At 58.7% G+C, this 17,339-nt stretch overlaps 2 protein-coding genes and 1 long non-coding RNA gene across 7 annotated transcripts; 1 reads left to right on the top strand and 2 right to left on the bottom strand.

Annotated features, from left to right (window-relative positions):
• Positions 1–243: 243 nt before the first annotated feature.
• On the bottom strand, positions 244–6,612 carry LOC120638913. Its single transcript, XR_005660956.1, has 2 exons — positions 6,458–6,612; positions 244–1,162 (listed from the first exon to the last, which is right to left on the bottom strand). It is a non-coding gene; the product is annotated as an uncharacterized LOC120638913 (long non-coding RNA).
• Positions 1,424–6,406, bottom strand: ABHD15 (abhydrolase domain containing 15). Its single transcript, XM_029081909.1, has 2 exons — positions 5,109–6,406; positions 1,424–2,517 (listed from the first exon to the last, which is right to left on the bottom strand). Exons 1-2 carry the CDS (start codon positions 5,957–5,959, stop codon positions 1,992–1,994), a joined length of 1,377 nt encoding a protein of 458 aa, XP_028937742.1. The 5' UTR covers positions 5,960–6,406; the 3' UTR covers positions 1,424–1,991.
• Positions 6,613–6,682: 70 nt separating the features above from the next.
• Positions 6,683–17,308, top strand: TP53I13 (tumor protein p53 inducible protein 13). 5 transcript variants are annotated; one of them, XM_029081915.1, is made up of 7 exons: positions 6,683–6,718; positions 14,320–14,385; positions 15,363–15,413; positions 15,703–15,831; positions 15,916–16,092; positions 16,192–16,756; positions 16,849–17,308. In XM_029081915.1, exons 5-7 carry the CDS (start codon positions 15,952–15,954, stop codon positions 16,959–16,961), a joined length of 819 nt encoding a protein of 272 aa, XP_028937748.1. In that variant the 5' UTR covers positions 6,683–6,718; positions 14,320–14,385; positions 15,363–15,413; positions 15,703–15,831; positions 15,916–15,951; the 3' UTR covers positions 16,962–17,308. The 5 variants fall into 5 exon arrangements, with proteins under 5 accessions (XP_028937748.1, XP_028937744.1, XP_028937745.1 ...); XM_029081911.1 differs by lacking the exon at positions 6,683–6,718 and adding an exon at positions 11,947–12,038; XM_029081912.1 differs by lacking the exons at positions 6,683–6,718; positions 14,320–14,385 and adding an exon at positions 11,947–12,038.
• The last annotated feature ends 31 nt before the right edge of the window (positions 17,309–17,339 follow it).

Genomic DNA, 17,339 nt, shown 5'->3' with positions numbered 1-17,339 from the left:
GCCAACCTAGCTTCTGAGGCAGCCGGGGAGGCCGTGGGCTGCAGGTCCACCCAGGGCCCGCTCTGGAGGCTGAGTCCAGGGTTTCCCCTGGCCAGAATGCAGTAGCTGAATCCTCCCTGACTCACATTTCCAGGAGGAAATATGTTTTGTTGGAGGATAAGCTCTTTGTGGGTAGAAAGATTCCAATTTTGTCCTTCCCAGCCACCTAGTTCAGCACACCGCATTCAGTGAATGCTCAATAAATACTACTCCTACTGCCAACTTTATTTCTGTGGCAGATTTTCCAACTCCCAAGAGAAGCAGAGCTGTTCCTCCCAACCCCTGGGAAAAGACTGTACCCTCCATTGGAGTCTCCTCTCCTCCTTGGCCAGCTGCCAGCCCGGAGCCTGGGACAGAGGAAGAGAGAGGTGGGGAAGACCTGGGTTACTGGATGCCCGAGATAGGGGCAAGGCCCCAGAATGCCTGGTTTGAAGAGAAGGTCAAATCTGAGTTGAGCTGGGTTCTGGGGGGCCGGGAGGTTGAAATAGAGTGATACGGCCACGGTCCAGGCCAGGACCCCAGTTCTTAAGCTGGGAGCAGGCACAAACCTGCACTGACTCACAGCCACTACCGCTTCCTGAAACTCACATGTCCGACACGGAGAACCCTCTGCCCTGTGTCTCTCACCTGCCACCCTGGCCTGGCTCTGCCCTGTCCTGGGCCACGCTCTGGGCCACCCCCATCCCACCTGAGGTCACCCCTCAGGGCCGTCCCACAGGCCCTGCCGCAAGACTGCTGATGGGGAGGAAGCAGGGAAAGTCAGACAGCCTTTCAATTGGGCGGGAAACGAGCGACCTGCACAGGGGTCACATAAGCATGTGCCGAGTGAATCGGGGGGCTGGGGTGAGGGGTTGTGGGATGAGGCAGGCAGGCCAGAGAGGGCATGAGGGGACTGGGGTCAGGCCCTGAGGTGAGAGCTCAGGATGGACTGAGGCCTGAGTCTGCCCACTTACCCCAGGAACGGAGGCTCTCAACACGGAAAAGTCTGGCTCCAGGTCAGGGTCAAAGGGGCCCCGAAGCACGGTTCCACTCGGCTCCGTTCTTGCTTGCCGATTCCTGGAACACTCCTGGAGGTGAGGGTGAAGGACGGGGGTCTCCCTGCTCCAGGTTTCCATCAGCCTTTCTGAAACCCAAACAGCCTGGGCTGTGGGAATCCGAAAGATCCTGGGCCTGGGAGTCAGAAGACCTGGGCTCTGATCCCAGTTCCACCACATGCCGTTGCGTGACCTTGGGCAAATCACTTAACTTTCTTAGTACCTCAGATTCTTCATCTGTAAAATAGGGATTCAATACTTAGACTGTGACCCCCATATGGGACAGGGACTGTGTGTAAACTGATGATATTGTATCTACCCCAGTGCTAAGTACAAAACTTAGCACATAATAAAGGTTTAAGAGATGCCACCATTATATTAATAATAGCTGTAATGATGATGATGATGTAATCTCCCAGCAAACACTTTCATTCGGGCTCAGCACAGTGAGGGAGGAAAGAGCAGAGAAATGATCCTCCCCGGGGTCACCCCTGGCCCCGAGGCCTATGCTCCCATATCAGGCCATTCCCTCGCTGCCATTTCTAGGAAAACAGTCTCCGCCCCGCCACCCTCCCCCAGCCGCAGTCCACCCCAGCCCCAGTCTATCCCAGCCTCTGTCCACCATGGCCATTCCAGGGCTTCCCTCTTCCCGCCCTCTCCAGCTGCCTGGCCCTGTGCTGCTGACCGAGGAAGAGATGGCAGCTGACCCAGCGGGCACTCCCTTCGGATCGAGCTGGCCGGGGGAGCCCAGGCTGCCATTTGCTGAAGTATCCATCCATCTGGAGGTGGTTCTGGGTCCCGGAGGCAGCTTGCAGCCGGAAAGAGCCAGGCCATGGAGCCAGCCGGCCCCAGCCGCTCAGCAGCACGAGACCTCGGTAGTGGCGGCGGTGGCCCCGGCTGTCCCGTCGGGCCGGCCTCTCATCTTGTGTACGAGCGCTGCCAGTTAAAGATCTCCTGGAGGCCCGAGGGCGAGGAGGCCTCCCGCCGCAGCAGGGTGCCCCGGCGCCGCCGGCCCCCCAAGAAAGAGGCCCGGCGCTGGGCCATCCCCTTCAGCCTCTCTTCGGCACGGAAGAAGTCGCTCACGGCCCGGAAGTAGTCCAGTGTGGCCTCGTGGCTCCAGGCCGGGGCGCAGGCCTCGCGCAGGAAGCCACAGTGGCCCCCGTGGCGGCTGAGCAGCAGGAAGAAGTAGGGGTTGCTCAGAAAGAGCTCGGTGGGCAGGGTGCCCGCCGGGGGCCCCCGCACAGGGTCGTCGGCACTGCAGATGCACAGCACGGGCACGGCGGCTTCGTCCACATCCCGCAGGGGGTCATTGACGTCCCAGTAGGCGTCCCAGCTCATGGGAAGGTGCTTGGTCTGGCAGAAGAGCCGCTCCTCAAACTCCCGCAGCGAGCGGCTGCACAGCAGCTTGGCCATGTCCACGGTTTCCGCCAGGGCCGTGGCGTACCTGAGAGCGTGAGGCGAGGTCCGGGCCGGGCGGAGCCGGGGGGCAAGGGAGAAGGGGAAGGCACAGGCACACAAGGAGGAGGGGAGAGAGAGAGAAAGCTTGTCAGTCACAGGAAAGGGCAGTTTCTCCTTCCCACTTCCCCATTCTCTGTCCAGAAGGAATTGGATGTGGTTGACCCATGTGTCTGGAGCAGAGGCGGGTGGGAGCCAGCTGGGCCTGTGGGTCTGCAGGCCTGTACAGGGGGGTTGGGGCTCTGTGTCCAGGAAAGATGGCCACTGTGAGGGAGAGGTCTCCATCAAAATCTGAGAAGCAGTGAAAGCACTGTGACCTAGTAGAGCATGGACCTGGGAGTCAAAAGGACCTGGATTCTAATCCCGGCTCAGCCACTTGTCCACCGTGAGACCTTGGGTAAGTCATTTAACACCTCTATGCCTTAATTCCCTCAAGACTGTGAGCCCCATTTGCGACACGGACTGTGTCCAACCCGATTAGCTAATATAAAACAGTGTTTGGCATATAATAAGCACTTAACAAATACCATCATTACTATCTGCCCAGCACTTATTACAGTGCCTGGCACATAGTAAGCCCTTAACAATTACCATTTAAAAAAAAAAAGGCAATGTGGTCAAGGGTCCTGACATTACAGGTCGGAGGCAGCCCCACCGATGAGGTGCCAGCTTGGGGTGGCGGCCGTAGAGCAGACTGAGCCGAGCGAGGAGTCAGCCCCTCCCTGTTATCTGTCATTTTCAGGGTGGAAACCATGACAACCAAGGAGTTTGGTGAGCACCTGGGCTGGATGTCCCTGCAGTTGCCATGGCTGCAGCTTCGGGCGCTTGTTGTTGGCGCTCGGTACAGGGTCTGCATGTCCCTGGAAGGGGAGGGTGTCGGGGCGAAGACAAGCCCTTCAGATCTGCCCTATCTCTCCAGAAGGAGCCCGCTGGTGCCTGAAATTCCCTGGGGATTCCAAATTTGGGTGTGGCTAAGGAGTGGAGGCGGCGCCCCTGGCCACCTCACCCAGTACCTCAACCAACCAGTGGTATTCATTGAACGTTTACTCTTTGCAGTGCACTGTACTAAGCACTTGGGAGAGTACCATACAACAACAGAGTTAGCAGAAACGTTCTCTTTCCACAACAAGCTCCTGAGACACCTCTTCCCACACCCTGGAGTCTAGTCAGAGGATGTTTCAGCATTGCTAGTTCTGTTGGAAGCAGGAGCTGGAGGCTTGTGTTCCTTGGCCTCGCCAGGGAATGTGGTGGGGAGTGAAGGAAAAGAAGAAAAAGGGGAGCTTGGCATATCCTGGGGCCTGATCTAAGTTTTTGCCCCTTCCCCTCTGAGTAGCTCATGCTGGGTAGCACTGTATAGGATTCTAGGAGCTGCCCGGCAGGAGTCCATTCCATTCTTTAAATGGTACTTGATAAGCCCTTTCTATGTGCCAGGCTCTGTACTAAGTGCTGGGGTAGATACAAACTAATCATGTCCCACATGGAGCTCACAATCTTAACCCCCATTTTAGAGATGAGATAACGGAGGCACAGAGAAGTGACTTGCCCAAGGTGATGCAGCAGACTAGTGGCAGACCCAGGATTAGAACCCAGATGAAGTGCTTAGTACAGTGCTCTGCACATAGTCAACGCTCAATAAATACCTGGGTTCTAATTTGCACTTGCATGGAATTCCCCACTGTTATGATTAATAATGTTGGTATTTGTTAAGCGCTTACTATGTGCCAAGCATTGTTCTAAGCACTGGGATAGATACAGGTCATCAAGTTGTCCCACATGGGGCTCACAGTCTTCACCCCCATTTTACAGATGAGGCAACTGAGGCACAGAGAAATTAAGTGACTTGCTCAAGGTCACACAACGGACAAGTGGCCTCTGTACCTACTCTGGGGCTCAGAGGGAAGAGGGGGTCTGTAGGGGAGGAGGGTGAAAGGCCAGGAAAGAGATGGGTCACCGTCCCTACCCTTGCCCCGCAGGGCAGGCTCCTCGTTTCCGACCCCCCTACCACACCAGGCCTCCGGCGTCAATAGGCTTGCAGTGAATGACCTCTCACCAGGTCCTGACTTCTCCCACAGCCAGAGCCCAACTGCTGCTCCTTCAGGGCTTCCCTCCCCGTCCCGGGGCCCACACGACTCCTCTTTGCCCAGGCTGGCTGCAGGCTGCCCAGAGAGATTGGTGCCGGGAGGCAATAATCCTCAAGTCAGTTTGGGCAGGGTGGGAAGCTAGTCCACCCCTCCTCTTGGGCCCCAAGTCGAGGCCTTGTGCTGGCAGACCAAACCTCCCTGACGGCGGTTCTGGGAAGCCAACCTGTCCAGGCCAACCCTGGCCTTCGCCCTGGGCTGCGCAGGCCGGCTGGTGCGGGCTGTGGGGTGCACCCGAGGCTGTGTTGGCCCAGGTGGACTCCAAAATCCAGGGTTGGGGGTGGTCCTCTGCACCCCAAGGGGACCGGGAAAGGGGTAGAGGTTTGCAGGGCTGAAAGCCCCCATCTCCCTGCCAGTCTGAGGGCCTGGGCCCCCGGGGGCTAGCCGCGGCCGGGAGGTGGTGGCCACGGCATTCGGGAAGGGGTAGCCGCGAAGCACCCACCTGCTGAGCTTGGCCTTCTGGAGTAGCAGGAAGCCGCGCTCGTAGGCCCAGGGCAGGCCGGCCTCGAACCACTCCCGGCAGCGCAGCACCGGCGAGATGCAGGCGGCGCCTGTCACATAGCTGGACGAGCCGCACTCGCCCAGGTAGGCGAGCAGCAGGCCCGAGCCCGAGCCCTCGCTCACGGCGAAGAGTGGCGCGGCCGGGTGTCGGAAGCGGATGTAGGTGACCGCCTCCTTCAGGTCCGACGGGTCCCCGAAGGGTTGCAGGCGCGGGCTGGCCAGGGGGCAGCCGTGGTGGCCGCGCCGGTGGAAGATGACCGGGTAGTAGCCCCGCTCCAGGGCCAGGCGGCAGAGGCGCAGCACGTTGCGGGTCAGGAGGCCCCACGCGTTGGGGATGATGAGCAGCACCGCCGGGGAGGCGGACGACGAGGCGGACGGCGAGGCGGGCGACGAAGTGGACGCGGGGGTCCGGCGGCCCCGGGCCCACGGCCCCACCACCCAGTCCAGGGCCACCAGCCCGTCGTCGGCCAGCTGCAGGATCTCCCGGGCCAGCTCGGGCCCGGGGCCGGGGGGCAGCACGAAGTGGCAGAGCGTCTGCAGGTGTGGCCAGGCTCGCCACCAGCCCGGCCGGGGCCCCGGGGCGGCCGAGCGGCGGAGGGTCCGCAGCAGGCACTGCGCCAGCGCCGACGGCTTGCAGATGAGGCGGCAGCCCCCGGGCAAGGGCTCCTCGGGCACGGTCGCCCCGTGGGCCTCCTGCTCCGGCCACCTCCGCCTCCTCCGGGCCAGCAGGAGGACGACGGCCAGGGTGACCAGAGCAGCCAGCGCAGCCAGGACGGGACCCCAGCCCGGCATGATGGGGAGGCCGGCCGGACGGCCTTCTGTCTGTCCGAATGGGCCCTTTGCACAGGGTTTCGTCAGCGGGCGCCGAGCTGGGTGAGGGGTGATGGGGGCGGGGCGGCACGTGGGTGGGTCCCCGGACTTGGGGGGGCGGGGAAAAGGGGGAGGGCAGGATGGACCGCCCGTAGAGGACTCTCCCCTCGTGTCCCTTCCCCTTCGACCCCGGCTCCCTCGACGAGCTGCCCCAAGCCTCGGAGAAGTCCCCCGCTGAGGACTCAGTTGGCCGGACAGTAGTCCGGCCTCTTTCGTCCCTCCTTGGCCCCGGGGCCGGGGACTGGTTATAAACAAGCCAGGGGAGGGGAGAGGAGTCAATCAACCGCAGGCTCCGGCTCGGCTTGTGTTGCGGGAGCTGCAGCTGCTGCTGCAGAAGCCAAGGGCCCGCCTCCCCCTGTCCATCCCCATCCCCCTCCCCCAGTCCCTGTCCACCCAGCTCCTCCCACCGCACTCTCTGACCTCAGGGATTGTCTCCGGCCCCGCAAACCCCAGGCATCGGGGCCTGGACTGTCCTGGGCTGGGCCGTCCTGGGCTGTCCTGGGCTGGGCCGTCCTGGGCTGTCCTGGGCTGGGGTCCTCGGAGATGGGGGAGGGCAGCAGGAGCTGACACCTCACCCTGGCGGAGAGGTGGCTTGGAGGACGAGAGGAGGAAGAGGAGGAGGAGGAAGAGGAGGAGGGGCGGGGACCTGTCTTCTTTCAGTTCCCGCTGCCCGCATCCGAGGTCTGAATGGGAGCCCGAGGGGAGGAGAGGGAGGCAGGGGAAAGACGAAGTTGGCAACAAATCCCTTCGGGGGAAGGGAAAGAAAGACCTTCGCCGGGTCTACGGAGACCCCTCCCACCTGCAGAAAATCTCCTTTAATCACAGTAAAGACCCGATCTCTTCCCGGGCCCGGGGTAGGAAGGGAGAGATTCCCGTCCTTATGGCCGCCCCCCGAGAAGCAGCCTGGCCCAGGGGAAAGAGCACGGGACTGGGGGGGGGGGGTCAGGAGACCTGGGTTCTAAGCCTGCTTCCACCACTTGCTTGCTTCATTATTATTATTATGGTATTTGTTAAGTGCATTTGTTAAGCACTCACTATGTGCCAAGCTGGGGTGGATACAAGCAAATCGGGTTGGACACTGTCCCTGTCTCATTTGTGGCTCACAGTCTCAGGGGGAGGAAGACCTGGTATTTAATCCCCATTTTCCAGATGAGGGAACTGAGGCATAGAGAAGTTAAGTGACTTGCCCAAGGTCAAACAGCAGACAAGTGGCAGAGCTGGGATTGAGCTAGACTCTAGACCGTCAAGTTTGTTATGGGCAGGGAACGGGTCTGCTAATTCTGCTGGACTCTCCCAGGTGCTTAATAATAATAATGTTGGTATTTGTGAAGCGCTTACTATGTGCAGAGCACTGTTCTAAGCACTGGGGTAGATACAGGGTAAACAGGTTGTCCCACGTGAGGCTCAGTCTTCATCCCCATTTTACAGATGAGGGAACTGAGGGATAGAGAAGTTAAGTGACTTGCCCACAGTCACACAGCTGACAAGTGGCAGATCAGGATTCAAACCCATGACCTCTGACTCATTCATTCAATAGTATTTATTGAGCGCTTACTATGTGCAGAGCACTGTACTAAGTGCTTGGGATGAACAAGTCGGCAACAGATAGAGACAGTCCCTGCCGTTTGACGGGCTTACAGTCTAATCGGGGGAGACGGACAGACGAGAACAATGGCACTAAACACCGTCAAGGGGAAGAACATCTCGTAAAAACAATGGCAACTAAATAGAATCAAGACGATGTACAATTCATTAACAAAATAAATAGGGTAACGAAAATATATACAGTTGAGCGGACGAGTACAGTGCTGTGGGGATGGGAAGGGAGAGGTGGAGGAGCAGAGGGAAAAGGGGAAAATGAGGCTTTAGCTGCGGAGAGGTAAAGGGGGGATGGCAGAGGGAGTAGAGGGGGAAGAGGAGCTCAGTCTGGGAAGGCCTCTTGGAGGAGGTGATTTTTAAGTAAGGTTTTGAAGAGGGAAAGAGAATCAGTTTGGCGGAGGTGAGGAGGGAGGGCGTTCCAGGACCGCGGGAGGACGTGACCCGGGGGTCGACGGCGGGATGGGCGAGACCGAGGGACGGCGAGGAGGTGGGCGGCAGAGGAGCGGAGCGTGCGGGGTGGGCGGTAGAAAGAGAGAAGGGAGGAGAGGTAGGAAGGGGCAAGGTGATGGAGAGCCTTGAAGCCTAGAGTGAGGAGTTTTTGTTTGGAGCGGAGGTCGATAGGCAACCACTGGAGTTGTTTAAGAAGGGGAGTGACATGCCCAGATCGTTTCTGCGGGAAGATGAGCCGGGCGGCGGAGTGAAGAATAGACCGGAGTGGGGCGAGAGAGGAGGAAGGGAGGTCAGAGAGAAGGCTGACACGGTAGTCTAGCCGGGATATAACGAGAGCCCGTAACAGTAAGGTAGCCGTTTGGGTGGAGAGGAAAGGGCGGATCTTGGCGATATTGTAGAGGTGAAACCGGCAGGTCTTGGTAACGGATAGGATGTGTGGGGTGAACGAGAGGGACGAGTCAAGGATGACACCGAGATTGCGGGCCTGCGGGACGGGAAGGATGGTCGTGCCATCCACGGTGACGGAGAAGTCTGGGAGCGGACCGGGCTTGGGAGGGAAGATGAGGAGCTCAGTCTTGCTCATGTTGAGTTTTAGGTGGCGGGCCGACATCCAGGTGGAGACGTCCCGGAGGCAGGAGGAGATGCGAGCCCGAAGGGAGGGGGAGAGGACAGGGGCGGAGATGTAGATCTGCGTGTCATCTGCGTAGAGATGGTAGTCAAAGCCGTGAGAGCGGATGAGTTCACCGAGGGAGTGAGTGTAAATGGAGAACAGAAGAGGGCCAAGAACTGACCCTTGAGGAACTCCAACAGTTAAAGGATGGGAGGGGGAGGAGGCTCCAGCGTAGGAGACCGAGAATGATCGGCCAGAGAGGTAAGAGGAGAACCGGGAGAGGACAGAGTCCGTGAAGCCAAGGTGAGATAAGGTATGGAGGAGGAGGGGATGGTCGACAGTGTCAAAGGCAGCAGAGAGGTCAAGGAGGATCAGAATGGAGTAGGAGCCATTGGATTTGGCAAGAAGGAGGTCATGGGTGACCTTAGAGAGAGCAGTCTCGGTAGAGTGGAGGGGACGGAAGCCAGATTGGAGGGGGTCTAGGAGAGAATGGGAGTTAAGGAATTCTAGGCATCGATTGTAGACGACTCGTTCTAAGATTTTGGAAAGAAAGGGTAGTAGGGAGATAGGACGATAACTGGAGGGGGAAGTGGGGTCAAGAGCGGGTTTTTTTAGGATGGGGGAGACGTGGGCATGTTTGAAGGCAGAGGGGAAGGAGCCCTTGGAGATTGAGTGGTTACCCAAGCCCGTGCTCTTTCCACTGAGCCATGCTGCTTCTCTGCTCAGTACAGTGCTTTGCCCATAGTAAGTGCTCAACAGATACCATCGATTGATTGATCTTGGGCAAGTCACATAATTTTTCTCGACCTCATTTTCCTCATCTATAAAATGGGAATTAAATACCTGTTCTTCCTTCCCCTGAGACTGTGAGCCACAAATGAGACAGGGAGAGTGTCCGATCTGATTTATTATATCTACCCCAGAGCCTTAGCCCTTAATACCACACTGTTGTCGGCTTCAGTGAAAGGATCAATCGTGACCTCTGCCTCGTCCTCACCAGCGCTTAGGACAGTGCTCAGTGCTTAGAACAGTGCTTGGCACATAGGAAGCGCCAAAAACCCTAACTTTCCCAACACTGGAAGGCACAACCAACTTTCCCATCTCACAAGCCCGCAACCTTGGTGTTATCCTTGACTCCGCTCTCTCAACCCATATAATCCAATCCGTCACCAAAGCCTGCGGATCTCACCTTCACAACATCGCCAAGATCCGCCCTTTCCTCTGTATCCAAACCGCTACCGCCTTGGTACAATCACTCATCCTATCCCGACCGGTTGACTGCATCAGCCTTTCTCATCTCCCAACCTCCTGCCTCTCCCCACTTCGGTCCATACTTCACTCTGCTGCCCGGATTATCTTCCTACAGAAACGTTCTGGGCATGTCACTCGCCCCCCGCCCAAAAATCTCCAGTGGTTGCCTATCAACCTCTGTAGCCAACAAAAATTCCTCATTATTGGCTTCAAAGCTCTCCATCCCCTTGCCCCTTCTTAATAATAATAATTATGGTATTTGTTATGCACTTACTATGTGCAGAGCACTGTTCTAAGCGCTGGGGGAGATACAGGGTAATCAGATGGTCCCTCGTGAGGCTCACATTTTTTAATCCCCATTTTTACAGATGAGGTAACTGAGACACAGAGAAGTTAAGTGACTTGCCCGAGGTCACACAGCAGACAAGTGGCGGAGCCGTCACCTCCCTTCTCTATTTCTCCAACCCAGCCCGCACACTCCGCTCCTCCGGTGCCATTAACCTTCTCACTGGGCCTTGTTCATGCCTGTCCTGCAGCTGACCCTGGTCCACGTCCTACCTCTGGCCTGGAACGCCCTCCCTCCTCAAATCCTCCAAACAATCACTCTTCCCCGCTTCTAAGCCCTACTGAAAGTTCACCTCCTCCAAGAGGCCTTCCCAGACTAAGCCCTCTTTTCCTCAGCTCCCCCCAACTCCACGTTGCCCCGACTTGCTCCCTTTGCTCTACCCCCCTCTCCCCGCCCCACAGCACATGTGTATATGTGTATGTATCTATAATTCTATTTATTTATATTGATGCCTGTTTACTTGCTTTAATGTCTGTCTCCCCCCTTCTAGACTGTAAACCCGGTGTGGGCAGGGATTGTCTCTCTTTTTAGTTGAATTGTACTTTCCAAGCCCTTAGTACAGTGCTCTGCACACGGTATCCACTCAATAAATAGGATTGATGGAAGTAGCATAGCTCAGTGGAAAGCGCACGGGCTTGGGAGTCATGGGTTCAAATCCCGGCCCTGCCGCTTGGCAGCTGTGTGACTGTGGGCAAGTCACTTCACTTCTCTGGGCCTCAGTCCCCTCATCTGTAAAATGGGGATGAAGACTGTGAGCCTCATGTGGGACCACCTGATGACCCTGTATCTCCCCCAGCGCTTAGAACAGTGCTCTGCACATAGTAAGCGCTTAACAAATACCAACATTATTATTATTCTGAACGAACAAGTACCATTATCATAAAGTATTATTATTATTATTAACAAGCCAACCGATCCGACCCAGGCCGGCAGGAGGTGTTGCAAGCGCACCTTTTCCGCAGGTGTGGAGTGGCAGAAGAACGACGCCTTTGTGGAGAGAGAGCGCCCGGACCCGTCCCCTTGGCCTCCTGGATGGGGCGGGGGGGGGGGGGTGTCGTGACAGGGAGCAAGTCGGGGGAGTCGCGACTGGAGACTGTGCCCCGCCCCCCGTGCTCGGGGGCTTGTGAGCGCGAGCCCCGCCCTGCCGGTCGCTCCGCGTCACTGCGGACAAAGTCCAGCCCCCCCCCCCCCGCCTCCACAGCGCATGCGCCCGCCTTGGAGAGTCACAGCGGCCGCCGAGCGCCCCCTAGGGGAGCCGCCGGGGAAGGGGGCTGAGTGGGCCGGAGGCGCGGGGGCGGTGTTTCTCTCTCGGCCGCCGCGCTCCGCCCCGAGGCAGCCGGACCCGCTCCCGGGAGCTTCCTTGAGGGAGGCCGCCATTTGGCCGGCCCGGCCCGCGGCGCGGGGGTGGGGTCGGAGAGACGCGCGCTGGAAGCCCGCGGGCTGAGCCCGCGGGGCCGCCGTAGCGGCGCGCGCCGGCCGCTCCCCTCGCGCGCGCGCGTGCGCGCTGCCCTTCCCCGCGGCGCGCGAGGGCGGCGCGCGAGGGCGGCGCGCGAGGGCGGCGCGCGAGGGCGGCGCGCGAGGGCGGCGCGCGAGGGCGGCGCGCGAGGGCGGCGCGCGAGGGCGGCGCGCGCGCGCCGGGTCGGCCATGGGGCAGGCGGGGCCCGAGCGGCCGAGGCCGGGCGGGGATGGCGGGGCCGGTCCTGCTCCTCGTGCTGGCGGGGCTGCTCTGCGGGGCCTCGGCCGAGGTAAGCGACCCCCCGCACCCCATCCCCATCCCCTGGAGACCCGCCCCTGAAGGGCCAAGGCGGGGGCATCGAGCAGCCTCTACCCTAATAATCCTAATGATAATGTTGGTATTTGGTAAGCGCTTACTATGTGCAGAGCACCGTTCTAAGCGCTGGGGGAGACCCAGGGGGCATCAGGTGGGCCCACGTGAGGCTCACAGTTAATCCCCATTTTACAGATGAGGTCACTGAGGCACAGAGAAGTTGGTATTTGTTAAGCGCTTTCTATGTGCAGAGCACTGTTCTAAGCTCTGGGGCAGATGCAGGGTAATCAGTTTGTCCCACGTGAGGCTCACAGATAATCCCCATTTTACAGATGAGGTCACTGAGGCACAGAGAAGTGAAGTGACTTGCCTACAGTCACACAGCTGACAAGTGGCAGAGCCGGGATTTGAACCCATGACCTCTGACTCCGAAGCCCAGGCTCTTTCCACTGAGTCACGCTGCTTCTCAAGCAGCCCATCCCCACCTCCATTTGGGCCCCGACCACGGCTAACACCCCCCCGGGGAAACTGAGGCAGAAAGCGACGCCACCTTAGCGTGCCAGCAGCGCGGGAAGAGCCTGGGTTTGGGAGTCAGGCCGTGGGTTCGAATCCCGACTCCGACTCTTGTCTGCTGGGTGACCCTGGGGAAGCAGCGAGGCTCAGTGGAAAGAGTGTAAAGGCTTCAGAGTCAGAGGTCATGGGTTTGAATCCCCGCTCTGCCACTTGTCAGCTGGGTGATCGTGGGCAAGTCACTTCACTTCTCTGTGCCTCAGTTACCTCATCTGTAAAATGGGGATTAAAACTGTGAGCCCCATGTGGGACAACCTGATGACCCTGTATCTACCCCAGCGCTTAGAACAGTGCTCTGCACATAGTAAGCGCTTAACAAATACCAACATTATTAAGTCACTTCTCCGGGCCTCAGTGACCTCTTCTGCACAAAGGGGATTAAAAATGGGAGCCCCACATGGAACAATAATAATAATGTTGGTATTTGTTAAGCGCTTACTTTGTGCCGAGCACTGGTCTAAGCGCTGGGGTAGACACAGGGGAATCAGGTTGTCCCACGTTGGGCTCACAGTCTTAATCCCCATTTTACAGAGGAGGGAACTGAGGCACCGAGAAGTTGTGACTTGCCCAAAGTCACACAGCTGACAAGTGGCCGAGCGGGGATTCGAACCCATGACCTCCGACTCCAAAGCCCGTGCTCTTTCCCTTGAACCACGCTGCTTCTCAATCTGATCAGCCTGTTTCTACCCCAGCGCTTAGAGCAGTGCTCGGCACATAGTCATTCAGTAGTATTTATTGAGCGCTGACTATGTGCAGAGCACTGGACCAGGTGCTTGGAATGGACAATTCGGCACCAGAGACCATCCCTGCCCAGTGACAGGCTCACAGTCTAATCGGGGGACAAAAACAAGACAACATAATCACGATAAATAGAATCAAGGGGATTGGCATTTGGTATTTGTATTTGTTAAGCGCTTACTATGTGCAGAGCACTGTTCTAAGAGTTGGGGTACATACAGGGTGATCAGGCTGTCCCACATGGGGCTCACAGTTTTAATCCCCATTTTACAGATGAGGTAACTCAGGCACAGAGAGATTAAGTGACTTGCTCACGGTCACACAGCTGACAAGCGGTGGAGCCGGAATTCGAACCCATGACCTCTGACTCCCAAGCCCAGGCTCTTTCCACTGAGCCACGAATTGTTATTAATCCCCACAGTCTTAATCCCCATTTTACAGATGAGGTAACTGAGGCATGGAGAAGTGAAGTGACTTATCCAGGGTCAGTCAGCAGGCAGGGGGCAGAGGGGGATTAGAACCCAGATGCTTTTGACTCCCAGGGTCGGGCTCTACTCACTAGTCCATGCCACTTCTCAAGGTCTGGCCTTGCCATGGCTAGAGGCGGCCACTTCTGTTGTCTCCAGTTTGGGTCAGTCCCTTTAAGCCAGCACCCTCAAGAGGCTCCCATTTGGGGATGGCTGGTTTCAGCAAATCTGTAAAATGGGGATTAAGATTGTGAGCCTCACCTGGGGTAACCTGTATCTACCCCAGTGCTTAGAACAGTGCTGGCCACCTAGTAAGCGCTTAACAAATACCAACATTATTATGCCCTCCAACCAAACACCAACCCACTGTTGCTTCCTAGAAACCCACTTTCATCCCCCTAAAATCCCCGGCTGGAAGAAGGAAGGATTACCCCCGAGGGGACAGTTAGGCTGTCCCTTATACCCTTGGCTTTGGATTTGCAGGTCAATTTCGAGCTGGATAAAGTCCCCCCCCAGTGCCTGGGAGAGCCGTGGCCTCTGCCCCAGGAGGTAAGAATTGAGAGAGACTGGATCCGGGGAAGGGGATAATAGTAATAGTAATGGCATTTGTTAAGCGCTTACTATGTGCAAAGCACTGGTCTAAGTGCTGGGGAGGATACGAGATGATCAGGTTGTCCCAGGTGGGGCTCACAGTCTTAATCCCCATTTTACAGATAAGGTCACTGAGGCACAGAGAAGTTAAGTGACTTACCCAAGGTCACACACTTGACAAGTGGCTGAGCCGGGATTTGAACCCATGACCTCGGACTCCCAAGCCCGTGCTCTTTCCACAGAGCCACGCTGTGTCTCTAAGCAGGGCAGGGCCAGGAGTTTAGGGAAAGCACGGAAGCCAGGTCCGCTTCTGCTCATGGTTGGACCCTAGCTTGTCTCTCTACTGCACTGACCCATCTCCTCCCTGCGATACCCCTCACTCCCACAGTTGGGGAGTTTGAAGATCCAGAGGGCCCTTTAAGCTTGACCCTCGAGTCGAGGGATGGAAGTAGAAGAGGGTGGATGAAAGGTATTTGGTTTTTTCTTATGGCATTTGTTAAAAGCTTACTGTGTTTTGGCACTGTACTGGGGTAGATACAAGCTAATCAGGTCGGAAACAATCCGTCCCACGTGGGGATCACAGTCTTAATCCCCATTTTACAGATGAGGTAACTGAGGCACCGAGAAGTGAAGTGACTTAACGAGGGTCAATCAGCAGAGCGGGATTAGAACCCAGATTCTTCTGACTCCTAGGCCCGGGCTGTACTCACTAGGCCAGGCCACCTCTCAAGGTCTGGCCTTGTTATGACTAGAGGCGGCCGCTTCCCGTTGTAGTCTCCAGTTCTGGCCTTGGAGGTCAGTCCCGTTAAGCCAGCACCCCGGCTCCCATTTGGGGATGGCCGGTTTCAGCAAGAGAGCAGGGGCCAGGGTGGCATTGACCCAAGTCCAGTCTTCTCCCAAACTGCCCCTCAGTTTACCCATCTTTTCCTGGACAGGTGCCCCCAACTGTGGTCACGTTGGACACAGGGCAGAGTTACGGGGACCAGGTAAGAGCAGCAGGAGATGGAGATTGGGGTTGCTTCCCTTACCTGTGAAGTATTTTAGTGTCTCCCCACTAGACTCTATGCTCTGTGAGAGCGGGGTTTGTATCTACTTACTGTAATTGTTCTCCTCCAAGTGCTTTAGTACAGTGGCCTGCACCCAGTAAGCGCACTCAGTAAATACCGTTGATTGGGCAGGAGGAGAACCCCCGGGGAGCCGCCTGGAGGGGCCGGAACGGGAGGGGTGGACCCTCTGGTCTCGGCCGGTGTCCCCTTTCTGCCACCCCCCCCACAGGGCAGAGGCATCGCCTTCATCTACCACCCTTGTGCCCATCCCCGGCTGCAGCGCCAGCTGACGTTGCTGGCCCGAGCTTGTGTGCCCAGGCCCATCCTCGCCCCCGCTCTTGGGCTCACCCGTGAGCGGGTAAGTAGAGGGGAGGGAAGCTGGGCACGGAGGGCACCTTGGGGGAGGCAGCCTGATTGGCTTTTACTGCCATGTCTGCCTTAGCCCCTGGCCCTGGCAGGCTGGGGGGTTGTGCTGGAGATGGCCCGGGTGGAGCCGGGCCAGGCTGCTCACTGGCTGTGGAGGAGAAAGAGGAGAGCGCTTGCCAACACCCTTGACCCCCAACGCCACCCCACGCTGGCCTGGGGCAGGCAGCGTCTTTGCCCAGGAGAGGCCATGCAGGTGAGGAGCTGGGAGGTCAGGTGAGGGACTGTCCCCAGGGCTCGGAGGTCAGGGATCAGAGTGACCGCCTGCTCCTGGCCCTTGTTTGATTTCCCCCAGGCCCTGGCCACGGCCCTCACCCTCCAGCCCTGGCGCCTTCCCGGGAGAGAAGCAGTGCGAGCCCCACCCATTTCCGCCAGCATGGAGCAGCCCGCTCCCCCTGGGGCCAGGAGGAGGCCACCCCGCAATGCCCAGGAGGCTACCCCCTCCCCTGCCGACTCCCTGGGGAAGACAGCGAACGCGACTGCGGTCACAGAAGCCCCCGGGCCGGCCCGACCCACTGCCCAACGGGGTGACGCCCTGCAGGCTGAGGAGGGAGAGGGCGGCAGCAATGGGTCCAGGGCTCAGCTCCTGGGGCCGGGGAGTCGGGCAGGCTGTGTGTGCCCAGAGAAGGCCCCCCCGGCCTTTCAGGTGGCCGTGGCCCCGACCCCAGCCCCAGCCCAGCGGGCCCGGGGCTCCACCCCCCGCACCGAGGAGGCGGCCTGGGCTGCCACGGCCCTGACGTTCCTCCTGGTGGTGCTGACGCTGGCCGTGCTCTGCGCGCGCCTGCACCGCAACTTCCGCCGGGGACACAGTCTCTACTGGGAGCCGGGCCCGGCCCTGGACGGCCAGGACACCGTGGCCGGTGAGCCGCCCAAGTGGCCCTTCTCGACCCCCTTCCTCATCCTTTTCCCCCGGCCCCCTCCTGACGTCCACACTCTCCCCCTCGCCCTGCAGCGGTGCTGAAACGACGGATGCTCTCCGGCCCCGGGCGGCACAAGCGCTGGCGGCGCTCCCGCCAGAGACCCCTCCTGTCCTCTACCACAGACGGCGACAGCTCCGACGACTGACCGGCCTCCCCAGGGCAAGTGGGGCAGCAGAACCCCTTGGGGCACCAAACTGCCAAGGTCTGGCCCGAGGGCGAGCTGCCAACCTCTGCGAGGTCCACGGGAGGGCTAAATGCCATCTCCGGCGAGGGCGGGCCAAAGGGCGAGCTGCCACGTGGAAGGTGCAGGGGCGCCCCCAGCTGTCCAGCTCCGGGAGGCTCCCGGCTCCTCCCTCCGCAGGGTGGGAGGCGAGGGAATCTGGAGGGATTCTGGAGGGATTCTGGAATGATTCCGGGCCCAGGGTGCACTCCCTGCTGGGGGCTGGCGGGGAGGAAGGGAGCTGGATTTCCAATTAAATTATTTTGGTAGAAGCCCAGGACTCTGTCCCCTTCCTGATGATCC

Source organism: Ornithorhynchus anatinus, chromosome 17 (assembly GCF_004115215.2).
Source record: "Ornithorhynchus anatinus isolate Pmale09 chromosome 17, mOrnAna1.pri.v4, whole genome shotgun sequence".
Lineage (NCBI taxonomy): Eukaryota > Metazoa > Chordata > Mammalia > Monotremata > Ornithorhynchidae > Ornithorhynchus > Ornithorhynchus anatinus.
Note: the sequence above shows the minus strand (reverse complement) of the source record. Positions and strands in the feature narration are given on the sequence as shown.